This window comes from Corythoichthys intestinalis, chromosome 10 (genome assembly GCF_030265065.1).
Source record: "Corythoichthys intestinalis isolate RoL2023-P3 chromosome 10, ASM3026506v1, whole genome shotgun sequence".
NCBI lineage: Eukaryota > Metazoa > Chordata > Actinopteri > Syngnathiformes > Syngnathidae > Corythoichthys > Corythoichthys intestinalis.
This window is the reverse complement of record NC_080404.1, coordinates 54,225,326-54,239,586: the sequence shown is the minus strand read 5'-3', so window position 1 is coordinate 54,239,586 and position 14,261 is coordinate 54,225,326. Positions and strand designations below refer to the sequence as shown.

At 39.0% G+C, this 14,261-nt stretch overlaps 1 protein-coding gene across 2 annotated transcripts in view; it reads right to left on the bottom strand.

Moving 5' to 3' along the window:
* Positions 1–14,261, bottom strand: part of LOC130923344 (pro-neuregulin-3, membrane-bound isoform) — a 527,775-nt gene that overhangs the window by 120,021 nt on the left and 393,493 nt on the right. For both annotated transcript variants that reach the window (XM_057848992.1, XM_057848993.1), the window contains one exon: positions 2,393–2,522. In XM_057848992.1, coding sequence (XP_057704975.1) covers positions 2,393–2,522 — 130 coding nt within the window. The remainder of the gene's footprint in view (positions 1–2,392; positions 2,523–14,261) is intronic.

The following is a 14,261-nucleotide window of genomic DNA, read 5'->3' as shown; positions in this document are numbered from 1 at the left end:
TGAAATAAAATTAACCAAATGGCCCAGTGGCGCACTCTTGAAATTTTCAAAAAGGCCTCACCTATTAGGTTTTTTTTCAACGAAGAGCAATGAAATTTGAAGAGTCGATACCTAATTCAAAACTGCTCCAAAAAGTCTATGCACTCATATTCCAAATCCAACAGGAAATTGGGTATTTTGGATTGAATGTGAAAAAATATGCAGTTTTAGTCGATATGCAGGTGCACGTTTGAGACCTTGGCACTTAGGGAGTTAGTTGGACCCTCTTCAAAATTGGTGAGACTGTTAATGAGAAACAAGGTTTTCAGATAGTAAAATGGTGAGTTTTCATTTAGGGGCCTGATCTGTTTTTTGTTAATACCCCGAATTAAGTAAACGACTAATAACTACCTGATCCAAGGTCCAGTCTTTTTTATATCTAGCATGTATGAGAGGTATCCCAGAATGGACATGACTGCATTGAAATTAGTGCTGCAACGATTAATCGATTAACTCGAGCATTCGATTAGAAAAAGAAAGATTCGAATTAAATTTCGCTGCTTCGAGTATTCGTTTAATTATTGTGGCGTTGTCATGGTTTATTTTGAAAGTGTTTGCGATCTGTTTTATTGATTGGAGTGGATACACTGCCCTCTAGTCTGCCTCATTTCACATGGCTGAATCCAGCTGCTCCATGTTAAGACCAACAAAAGCTAAGTTTTTGTTTGCGCTAATGTTTTTTAACGCATTCGTAATTTAGTTTATGGGTATATATAGCCGTTTTTTGTGGGAATATGTGTCTGAACCATTTGTTAAGAGCATTGTTAATAAAAAAAAAAGTTAACGTTTTATAGCATTTAAGCTAGCGGACTTTTGCGATGTAAGTTAGCAAATTGTTCTTTTGTTGTACATAGATCCTTATGTAATTGTTTTTTTATACCGTTCGAGGCTCAGCTCAGGTATTTTAATTTTCTCTTAATAATAAAACTGGCCACTGGAGGGCAGTAGCGCATTTGGTAAGACTCGCAACCCGATTCAACGGAACGAACGGCTGGGCCGCACCACCGGCGGAAGACGACCGAATGGACGTCCAGGATGCCAGGCGAGGGAAGTCAGAGCAGGACGATCGGGTGGACGTCCGGGACGCCACGCAACGAACAACCAAGTGCGACAACCAGGAGGACGTGGAGGAAGATGCCAGGCGGCGGACGACCGAGCAGAACAACCGGGATGCCAGGCGCTGGATAACCGAGGAGAACAACCGGGACCACCGGTGCAGCGGATGATGCCGTTGAGTCCGTGCTGCTTGCCGAGCAGAGCCCGAGCTCGCGTCCCCCACGACCCTCCAGTGTCCCAAGACTGAGCCGGAAACGCGCACGGCCAAACCAGTTACCCCCCAGGAACACAACATACCACAAAAGAAAGACTCAAAAAAATCCATCTTGATGATGATGAGACAGGCGGTGATGAGGGAAAAGTTTACCTTGGCTGTCGCAGCCACAACAGCGTCATCTCTCAGTTCAATAGTTCAGTTATGTGTATATAAATTATTACTTTGCCGTCAAAAGCTCTATTTGTCTTGTTGTTCATGATATTTTGTTGAAGGACAACATTATTCAGATGTTTGGGATATCACAAAAGCAAAAAATTGCTCTGTTAAATTCCAAGTTTGCTTTTACAGAAAGCTCAATTTCTCTGTTTTTTCATCAGAAATTGGAAAATTGCTCAAACTAAGCCATTTTCTAATGCTGATTTCTAAAGAATGGAAAAAGGTATGGACTCCTGAAAGAAGAGAGTCTGTCTGATCTTTCTCTTGGTGGGTTCCATGTTTATATAGCAATAGAACAGAATTTTCTGTGGGCCTTGCAAAATCAGTCAAAATCATGTAAAACGGCCGGGAGCAAAGGGGGTTGCACCGGTGAAAATGGCTGGGAGTGAATGAGTTAAAAGGCTCTCAGATCGACCATACAGCATGTCGAAGCAGGCATATTTTAAATTCATATAAGACAAACAAGAAGCTCCCATGTGGAGGCAACAAAGATGTCAGTTATTGATTGCAATACACACATGGAAATCAATGCAAAAGGTGCCCGTGTTCTTTGTTCAGCTATCTCAGGTGCCTCGGTGTCCTCAAGACGACGTTGTCACCGTGGCAACAGATGTACGCAAGAACAGAACACCCCGCCTCACCTTCACCGCAGACCGCGCATAGTTTAAACTGGGGCATCGTTGGACTTTGCCTGACTCGAGTGCGGATTACGGCGCGAATAAAAGAGGCGGGCGCGTTTGAAGGCGTGCGCCGCATGCTTAAAAAAGCGGCAAGTCTGACCTCCGTGCGCTCGCGCCGCTGTGCTCAAAGTCAAATTGAGAGACATTTTGGGGAAAGCGGAAGAAAAAAGAATCTCAGTCTTACTTGCAGTGCTTGTGAGGTCCGCTGAGGGTCTCGATGACGAAGCATTCTCCGCCGTTCAGGCAGTAGGCCAAGTCCTTGTCGTGACACGGCTTGAAATGCTCCGAGCGCACAGGCGGCACTGTCGGGGACACTGAAACGCAACCAAACAAATACACACATGTCATCGTTAATTATTACAGATCATAAAAGTAGTTATCAGGCCACTTTCTGTGCAAAATTTACACACAAAAAGTTTGTCATGATAAGTAGTAGAGGTGCTGATAAAAGCATTTTAAAACATCAGTTTTGGGCCAATATGTGTGTTGCCTTTGAAGGGAATAGTATCTTTTCTCGTATTTACTGTTGGACTGTTTGTATTTGTGTAAAACACTCAATATAAAATAAATAGAGCCGCCAAAATTACCGCGTTAACGAGCGGTAATTAATTTTTCGAATTAATCACGTTAAAATATTTGACGCATTTAACGCACATGCCTCGCTCAAATAGATTAAAATGACAGCACAGTGTAATGTCTACTTCTTACTTGTGTTTTTTTGGTGTTTTGTTGCCCTCTGCTGGCGCTTGGGTGAGACTGATTTTATGGGTTTCAGCACCAATGAGCATTGTGTAATTATTGACATGAACCATGGCTAGCTACTAGTTTATTTTTTGATTCGAAAATTGCACAAATTTTATTAAGACGAAAACATTAAGAGGGGTTTTAATATAAAATTTCTATAACTTGTACTAACATTTATCTTTTAAGAACTACAAGTCTTTCTATCCATGGATCGCTTTAACAATGTTAATAATTAGGGCTGTCAAACAATTAAAAATTTTAATCGAGTTAATTACAGCTTAAAAATTGTAAATTGTAATTAATCGCAATTCAAACCATCTATAAAATATGCTGGAAAGATAAGACACAAGACGGATATATACATTCAACATACGGTACATAAGTACTGTAATTGTTTATTATAAAAATAAATCAACAAGATGGCATTAACATTATTAACATTCTCTTACAGCGATCCATTGATAGAAAGACATAGTTCTTAAAAGATAAATGTTAGTACAAGTTATAGAAATTTTATATTAAAACCCCTCTTAATGTTTTCGTTTTATTAAAATTTGTAAAATTTTCAATCAAAAAATAAACTAGTAGCTCGCCATTGCTGATGTCAATAATTACACTATGCTCACTCATTGTACTAACCCATAAAATCAGTTGGAAACACCACACTGTACTGTCATTTTAATCTGTTTGAGCGGGACATGTGCGTTAATTGCGTCAAATATTTTAACGTGATTAATTTAAAAAATTAATTACTGCCCGTTATTGCGATATTTTTGACAGCCCTATTAATAATAATAATGCCATCTTGTTGATTTATTGTTATAATAAACAAATACAGTACTTTATTGTCCGTCTTGTGTCTTATCTTTCCATTCCAACAATAATTTACAGAAAAATATGGCATATTTTATAGAAGGTTTGAATAGCGATTAATTACGATTAATTAATTCTTAAGCTGTAATTAACTCGATTAAAATTTTTTATCGTTTGACAGCTCTAAAAATAAATAACATTTATATCATAATTTAAGGAAAACAAGCAGAATATATTTGACGAAGGGCATAAGAGATACATGACACCTTCTCTGTCAAGTATTGCGGGCAGGCCGGTGGTGTGTGGACCCAAGTGCAGGGAAAAGGAAGCTGAGTCAGAATAGGCGGTGCAATAATGTTTTAATTAATGCCAACAGAAATACAAAGTACCAACAAAACAACTGGGAAATCCAAAAACCCTTAACAAACAAAAGTCAGGCTAAGAAATCAACTTACGTTTGAATCAGGATAATGAACATGAGGAACTGGGAAAAACGCTGACATGAACGTGTACATGCACAAGACTCAACAAAAATGGGGAGCTTATATAGACACAGACACGGGGTAACGAGTCAACGAGGAACAGGTGGGTGACACAGGAGGATGTAGGTTGGAGGATACCCTAGGAGCAGGTACACCGGGTGAAACCAATGGGCAATCAAAGGAATAAGGAATAACACTAGGAGGGGAAAAAACACCAAACCTAACATTCTCACCACGGAACGCGAGGGTCATGCAGCTGACTGAGCAAGACGGACGCTGACAACCAGGTAATAGGCAAGGCATCTACAAGCCCACGTCTGCAACACCAAATCCCACAATCAGCTCTTCAGGACAGTCCAGAACAAATGGCGGGATGTCCTGTCCCAACACAAGGAACACCGGAGAACGCCCGATATCCAACTGATAACACGATTGATAAGACTCCAAGCGTCCCTTTGACGCTGAAGTGGGCAAAATCTCCCACTGCGGTTCCCCAAGTAACGGTGACTCAGCAACTGTGACGCACAAACTAAACAGCCATAACTGCGATAAAAGATTATCCTAAACAACGGCCAAACACACCCTTCTTTTGCACCACTGCCCGCCTCACCAGAGCCTTTAAAAGACTGAATGCTTAACTAATTGTGGTCATTTTTCTGGAGAACTTTTTGTTGACTTGTGATATGATGACCCTGGAACCAGTCTTCCTCCTCGCCTGGGTCTGTTGCTGTTTTGACTTGTCGTTTGATCACTGACGACCTGAATAAATTGTCAACTTGTGTTTCGAAGCCTTTTTCCAGCTTTCAAAATGGAGTCACTACAGGCATTTAAGACTAAGGTGAATGCGTGGAGTTTGGCCTTTTGGCCGGGTTGTCAGGTCTCGCCGGCCCGGGTTGTTGGAGCTGCGCCAGCGCGGTTTTGGCCGTTCGGATGGCGTGATTCCGGCAATCTGGCTAAAAGGTCAGATTCCTTCACCTTCAAAGTGAATGTAGCAGCCTTCTGCCTTTGTTCAAGGGCTGGTCTCAGCTTAGCAAAGCAGTTACGCCCATTGACCATTAGATGTTTCCAAAATAAGATGCTTGGGATTTGTTATGTGCGATTAACATTTGCATTTATAGTGCAAAAATTAAATGAACAATAAGTGATTAAAAAATAATGAATTACCAACTCATTACATACCTCATTCACTGTACTGAAGCTATTTACCTTTGTTGTTGTTTTGAGCCAGAAGCATTGTGTAAACCATACGTGATATGGCAGTGCCTTATTGGCACTTTGCACTAGCGCTTGATCCAAAAAATTGATGTTTGCACTATTTTGATTTCAACAATAAATATAGTGGTGCAATATAAGCTTTTTTCCATAACTTCAGTTGAAGTTGTTCTCTGATTATTCACAGAATGTTTATTTGGAAAACCTTGAAGTTTTTACATTTATCATTATTAAACCTCCAGTGAGGCACACAATAAAATTAGCCATAATACGTTAAGTACACGACCGCATATATTGGTATCGGTTTGACATCGGATTTCTGCAGTTAGACAATGTCAGGATATCCGTTAAAAAGTCATTCTCGGACAACTCTTATAATTAGAAAATTTGCCTATTTCAATTAAAAGGCAGCTATTTGAGTATTTACTATTCAGATGTTAGATGTCGCATGTACTGTAAGCTAACATTAACATCAAAGTCAACATTTCGCTTCACGTGTTTCTTTCGAAAAGCTAATTATCTAAGATTTAGGTGAAAAGGAACGACCGATTCCTAAAGAACGGAAAAGTCTTCTTTTATTTATATTTGAACCAAAGAGTATGTTAGCTGCCATGGTGGAAATAGACGTTCAGTCCACCTAGAGGTTAAGGTTTGATTGTTCCTCCATGTCAGATAAAAACAAAAACAAAAAAAACAAAAATAACCAAAAGTGTTTTGCATTAAAAAGGCTAATTTGGCCATTACAACAACATAATTTTGCTTGAGCAGGACAGATTCCCACGGGAATACAATATTTGAGCACTGATATATAATACTGGCATTAGAGATATTTGATATTTTATTATTAAAACTCACAAATAAATCACGTTTTTTTGTTACTGTCCCAATACTTTTTCGCGTCCTCAAAATGGCCGCCGGTGATGTCATGTACACTCATGTCATTTGGCAACGCTGCGGCGTCTCCTTCGAAGCATTTCTAATTAGAGCACAAGAGAGGGAAATCCCTCCAGCTGCGGCGGCTCTGTCTAATTCCTGGATACTCGCCTCTGGTCGACACCGGCCTGCCATTCGTCGCACTCGCTCTGCTCTCGCTTCACAGACGGCGTGAGAGGAAAGCCTGGGAGGAGGCTAATGTCGAACATTGTGTCGGGACTGCCCCTGCGACAACTAGGGGTGCGAACTTCTGAGCACGTCACGATTAGGTTCGCAGCTATCGATTATTTTAGTAATCGATTAATCTATCAAAAAGTTAGTTTGAATAAACAAGTTAACAGATTAGGAACATTTAATGCGTTGCAGAATAAATTTTAGGAGATGTAAAACAAAGGCTTGTTAAGATTGCGCTTTCAAAAGTGCATGAACTCATTTGCTCCCAAGAACGTATAAATACCTTCTATTTTTAATTGTTTCAGTGTCCCAAAAACGTATTTATCCGTCTTTTATGTTTTGTTTGTTTTTTTTTAACAAGAGGCATCTCTAGGTTCTGTTGCTCCTAAACTGCAATGCACAAAGCTCAAAACTCATTTTAAAGCAATAAAACTGGCGACTGGAGGGCAGTAGAGCAGTTGGTAAGAACTCATCTCGGGCCAAGAAAGAAAGTGAAGAAAAATAGTCAGGAAACGGAAGTTGGAAGGATCTTGTAAACAGTGGCGGACTTGGCAATTTTGGGGCCTAAGGTGAACATATCCAGGGGCCCTCTTAATGGATCAGGGGTTAAAAAGGTGAGAAGCGTGTGGAGGAAATATGTTCCGGTACACTAGGGCTGTTCTAAACGACAACTTTTCTCCTGATTAGTCAGCCGACTAGTTTTACGATTAGTCGACTAATCTAATAATTTGCTTTTTTTTTTTTTTTTTTTTTTTTACTAATTTAGCAATGAAATTTTTGTTGACGCTTCACAAAACTATTTTGGAACACTTAAATTCTTTATTAAAGTAAAAATTATCATGTAAATAACAATAATTAATCACAAATAAAAAATGAGGTTAAATGCTGATAGCATTTACTAGTGCAAAAGAATCGAAAGTAAACATTCAGAACACTGACTTTGCCTTTCCAACATTATTCAAAACAATTCTTAAAAAAAATTCTAGCAGTATTATTATAGTATACTACTATATATAATAGTAGTATAATAATTATAATAATTACTGATTGCCAATCATATTTGTCATAGTGTTGTTTGAAAGCTATTCTTAGTGTAGAAACTGTATTCTGTAGCATTTACTCAACATATTATAATATTAATTCTGAAGTATGTGGGATTAACTCCAGAAATTGTTATTTATATGACGAACATGACGTGCTTTTATTTTGAAATGTTCACCGGAGGTATGTTCGCTAAATCGCTAACCAAAAGCTTTACACTCCGTAAAAAAACATTCTTCATCATTGCTTGAGGTGTCACTAATAGATTTTTTTTTTCGTTAGCAAATGCTGTATACCAGCTGTTGAGTGTTATTGTATGACTGATTGGAACTGTACTGCATTGTTTCGCCACAGGGTGTGCTGTCGTGTATTTTATTTTCGGTGTGAAGAAGAAGAAGAAGGAAGTTAAAAGAGACATTAGCGGCCTGTTCTCAACTTCTCCCTCGCTGCACTTTGGCTCTCATGGAGAGCACGTTCACTCATGTGTTCGAAATAAACGATAGCCGACGTGCAAAGTAGCAAGTGAGCTGTAAAAATAGCGAGTTTCGTGGCGTAAAAAACGCGGGAGACCTAAGTGAAGCTAACGAACAGCTAAGCGGAGCTAAGCGATGCTAAACGGAGCTAAGCGAAGCTAAACTGCGCTAAAGGAAGCTAAGCGACTGATACTCAGTCCGTCATCGTGAAACAGTCCATTGTAGTTCGTGTGTGTGTGTGTGTGTGTGGGGGGGGGGGGGTAGTTGGGGGTGCTGCTGGCTCCGGTTGCCCAAGCCCTTGCTCGTTGGGGCAAGGGCAGTTGGTTGGGGGCCCCCTACTGGTTGGGGGCCTAAGGCGATCGCTACTTCGCCTGAATAGTAGATCCGCCTATGCTTGTAAAGACGCATGAGAACTTGAGAAAAATGTGGAGAACGATCGGAAAAAAAAGGCAAACGACACTGGAGGAGTGTTTTGAAAAGAAAACGAAACCATCGTCAAAGATGGATTCAAAAAAATCTATCTTGATGAGACAGACGGTGACGGCCCAACAGCGTCAGGTTCCACACGCGTTCTGCGGAGCTCACGTTGCGTTACTCCTGAGCCCGAGCTTGAAACCAATGATGAAGATAATGAAAAAAGTGAGACCGTTTTTGATTCGGACTCATCAGATGACTGGGAGCCCCCTCATTCAACCGGGAGCAGCCGAGAGCCTTCCCCATTGTTATGTGCGCAAATAGTTCAACAGTTCAATAGTTTAGTTATGTGTAAATAAATTGTTACTTTGCTATTAAAAGCTCTATTTGTCTTGTTGTTTGTTATTTTGCAAAAGGAAAACATTATTCAGATGTTTGGGATGTCACAAAAGCAAAAAATAGCTGTGTTAAAGCCAAAGTTTGCTTTCACAAAAAGCTCAATTTCTCGTTTTTTTCATCAGAAATGGGGAAATTGCTCAAACTAAGTTATTTTCTAATGCTGATTTCTAAAGAATGGAAAAATATATGTGAACCAACTTTTTTTCTGCTGAAAGAAGAATGTCTAATCTTTCTTTTGGTGGGTGCCATGTTTATACTGTATAGCAATAGAACAGAATTTTCTGTGGGCCTTGCAAGATCAGTCAAAATCCAGTAAAACGGCTGGGAGCGAAGGGCCTTGCTGCGGAGAAAATGGCTGGGAGTGAATGAGTTAAATGCGAATACCAAAATAAAATTCCAGTGTTTCTTCAAACAATGCAATATTGCACTTTTATTTTAAAAAAATGCATGACAATACCTGAGTTCAGCCTGAAACGGTATAAAAAAAATTAATGAGGATCTATGTACAGGAAAAGAATGATTGGCTAACTTACATAGCAAAAGTCCGCTAGCTTAAATGCTATAAAATGCTAACTTTTTATTTTTTAACAAAGCTTTTAACAAATCGTTCAAACACATATTCCTACAAATAACTGTTCAATGTACTTCTAAATTAAATAACAATTGCATAATTAAACATATTAGCTCCAAAAAAAACAAAAAACAAAAAACAAAACATACCTTATGTAATCATAAGCGTTCAGGGAGCAGCTGGATTCAGTCATGTAAGATGACCAGAGGGCAGTGTATCTACCCAAATCAATAAAACTAAATGCAACACTTCAAAACAAACCATGACATCACTCTAAATGAATCCTCCAAGCTGCAAAATTTGATTCGAAGCTTATTTCTCATCAAATTACTCGAGTTAATCAATTAATTGTTGCAGCACTAGTGCAAATGTTGTTTTCTATTGGCATGCTAGCAAACCGCAATGAGTCCTGCTAGCTTAGTCACTCCGGAGCTCTGAAACTAACAAAAATGAGGATCTAAGTACAACAAAAGAACAATAGGCTAACTTGCATAGCAAAAGTCAGCTAGCTTAAATGCTATAAAATGCGGACTTTTTTTTAATGCTCTGAACACATAGTTTAACATATATCCCACAAAAAATTGCAAAAAATACTTCTAAACCAAATAACGAATGCATAAACAAACATATTAGCTCAAACAAAACATACCTTATGTTGGTCTTAACAGGGAGCAGCTGGATTCAGCTATATTAAATCATATTCACTGTTGCAACTAGAGGGCAGTAAATCAGTAAAACTAAATGCAAACACTTTCACAACAAACCATTACAACACCACTGTAAATGAACGAATCCTTGATTCGAGGCATTTTTCTAATCGAATTACTCGAGTTAATCCATTGTTGTATTGCCATATCATGAGGTCATCGTCAAATTGTACCCAGAGGTAAGTGATAGTCCTGTAAAGATGTAAGAATGTGGAACTATCCCTACTAGCTTTTGCTAGCTTGGAGTGAACCTCGAGAGAGGGCTACTATTGGTCCATATTAATGACACAGTTATAATGTTGGGATCTCCCTAATGGGGTCCCCTATTAACTGTATCTGGCTTTTAGGGAACCTCAAGAGACGGCTGCTCTTGGTACAAATCAAGGACACAATTAAAAAAAAAACACTTAGAGACATTGTAATTACATTTTAGTAGGGTAACCCTATGAGAGACGACAGCTATTGGCCCAATTGGGACAATGGGATTTACTGGGGCTGTTTTGAAGGCACCTTCAAAAGACGACTGCTATTGGTCGATATCGCTAACGCAATTAAAATCCCTTTAGTGATGTGTAGGATTAGGAAATCTCCGAGATTGGACCCTCCTACTAATTGTTGCTGATTAAAGGGGAACCCCAAGAAATGACAGTCATTGGTCCAAATCTGAGATTATCTTAAAATTGTCATTTCCGATGGTGTTGTCCGATATTAGCCGGCAACTGATAATACCAGCTGATTTAAGCAATTTAAAATTATATGAGATAATATTGGTCCAGGTTTTTTCATTGATGGGTTTTGGCTGATATGCTTCCTGCCTTTGAACAAGGGCTGGTCACGATTTAGCACAGCAGTTTTGCTAACTGACCATTAGATGTCCACAAACTAAGATGCTTAGGATTTGTTATGTGAGCAGACCAATTGTATTAGTGGTGCCAAATTAAAATGAACAACAAATGATTGGAGAATAATGAAGTATAAACATATTACATATAACTACTGTGTTACCAGAAATAAATAGTCAATAGGAAAACGAGAAAAGTAATAAAATACAAAAATCTGTGGACAAGCCCAGCAAAACGCATCTTAGGAATTGTCATTGGCATGTCCTGTGATTGCCTGCCTGTATTTGTAATGCTTTGGTCACCCCCTGGTGGCTCTTTGGGGTAACTACTGTAAACGTGATTTCGTTGTGAATGATTCCTTTAATTTAATGATGGGCATTTTGGCTCATTTCAATTATTATTAATCATATGGGACATTTATTTTCTAATATTTCAGTCGAAGTTTTCTCTTAATTTTCGCAGAATGTTTATTTCGTTATTTCGCAATGAGGAACGGAGCGAGAGTAGCTAAACATCATGCTTCTCATTACCCGGCCCCTCGGGTAATGCCAATGCTCAACTCACGGCTCTAGCTCAACTCTTGCCACGAGATGAAAAAACACAACAACATACCTGACTTCCAGTGTTGTTAATAACGGCGTTACAATATAACGGCGTTACTAACAGCGTTATTTTCTTCAGTAGTGGGTAATCTAATTAATTACTTTTCTCATCTTGGCAACGCCATTACCGTTACTGAGGACGGAAAGGCATGCGTTACTATGCGTTACTATATTGGTCGAAAAGTCTGAGGGAGACGGACTCATCGAGACGACAGAGCAGAGCAGGAGTAGGGAGGAGGCAAGAAAGTTGTGACGCCGAGCAAACGCGATGCTACGTAGCTCCAATAAAACATGTTGTAGCCGATAGCTAGTACAAACTACGCTCGCATGTTATGGTAGATATGGTAGACATGGTAGATATCACATGTACTGTACATAGATATAACTAGATGCAAAATGACATACATGGCACTAAATGCGTTAGTAGACAGCCGCCATCTTAAAGCAGTAGACTTTTTAGGACGGCTCTGTTGTAGAGAACCTTCTAAAAAATACTTCTAAATCGGCAAAATCTTGACTTGAATCCATCTTTAAATGATGAAACAGTTTTAAAATTTTCATATGTCGAAAGTAGAGAGAAGGGAACTAATGCAATAATGGGAGCAATTTTAATAACTTTTAACAGTTGATTCAGGGTAAAGGGTAAATCAGGGTAAAGAATTGGGCTCGGGCCAATTGTACCAAAAACCTTCACAAAAAACTTCACATAGTGTGGCCAATGTTTTTTTTTTTTTTTTTTGAGGAAAAAAAAAAAAAGTTATTATCACCAATTACTTTGCCAAGTAACTAATTACTATTACATTCAGATAATTGAGTTACTAACGCAGTTACTTTTTGGGAGAAGTAATTTGTAATTATAATTAATTACTTGTTTTCAGTAAGATTAACAACACTGCTAACTTCTGCCGACAGCTGCTACAAAGTACCACATAATGTTACGGTTTTATATAATTTATATAGGACTAGATACAATATAGATTCGGTAGCGTTAGCAGCACATCTACATAAAGCTAGATGCGAGCGTTAGTAAACGGCCGCCATCTTAAAGCAGTACACTTCCCTGCAAGGCTGTTGCAGCGAACCTTCCAAGCGAACCTAATTAACTTTTTAATCTAAAATACTCCTAAATCGGTAAAATATTGACTTGAATCTATCTTTAAGATAGTTTTAAAACTTTCACATGTCGAAAGTAGACAAAAGGGAAATTATGGAATAACGGGAGCAATTTTAACAACTTAACGGGTTATTCACAACATTAAATTAATTGAATGTAGTTTAAAACTGCTGATACAGAATCGGGACTGGAGTTTTTAATTTACTGTTATTTTTGTGTATTTGTATACTGTTATATGTTAACTTGATACTGAAATAGTAGTTTGGTTTAGCCTGAGAGTATTTTTGAACAATTTTGGAACTAATTTACAAAACATTAGGAAAAAAAAAAAAAAAAAAAAAGGAGGGGGGTGCATCAATAATCGTTTTATAATCAAATCCGAGCCTCTGAATCGTAATCGAATCGTTAGGTTCCCAAAGATTCCCAGCTCTAGAAACTACCCACATAAGGCCCCTGCTAACAGTTTCTGTCTTGTAGGTAACTTCAGATACAGCCTCTATTGCTACATATCAAACACAACTGCAATGACTTGTCGAAATTTGACATTAATGGCGGCAGGAAGGAAATGATTGGATTCCATTTGACGACTAGAAATCACTGCATCATTAGCTTATTTGGCATCAACTATTCATTTAAAGACATATTGGTTTGATGTCATATTTTTGAAAGAAACGCTCCTCCTTCGTCACGAGTTCTGGTTTGATCAACGTTCGACCGCCGCTGCCTTGAAAGTCCTGTGGGCAGACGTCAATCACCGTGCAGGAAAACTGTCCAATTTACCAGGAAGACTGACGGAAGACTGAGGCAACGGAGGGGATCGATAAAACATCCGAGCTGGCCCACGCTAGCTCGGGTTTCCCGGGGGAACCGTTCGGCGTGTATGCGGGAAGAAAATATACAGTAGCGCTTCACACAATCTCATCTCCATTCACACATTTCCTTCCAAGTGATTTCCAGAGTCAACATCATCCATTAAAGATTAAAAACATGCAGCACATTATCAGAGCGGAGGAAGGCCGACTTCTCAATGCGGGCGACTCTGTCAATCAACTTGAACGATATGCTTTTTTTATCTAATATCACCAAATTTTGCACATCTCAATACTTGAGCAAGACATTTTAGATTGTGATTGAAAAGCATGATTTGTTTAACTCATTGTCTGCCATTGACGCGTTACAATCTTTATTTCTCCTTTTGAGGCGCACAGCAGTGACGTTACACAACACCCCAGCCCATGTGACTGGCCATAGACATCATTACTATTGACGTGTCAATTCATCATCTTTGCACGTCGCCTCATTCGCTAACATCGTAGCATTGTTCTTCGTCAATATACGTAAAATAAATGCTATCTGCAGGGTTTCTTTGCTTTTAATCAAGAATCGAGACTGTTTTAGGTCCATATCTATGAAGAATTCGGGGATTTAAGCATTTATTCTCAAGAATTTTCGCCACCAAAACTTCATTTACGCCAAGCGGCCGCTAACCTCATTCGCTAACATAGTAGCATTATACTTCGTCAATGTACGTA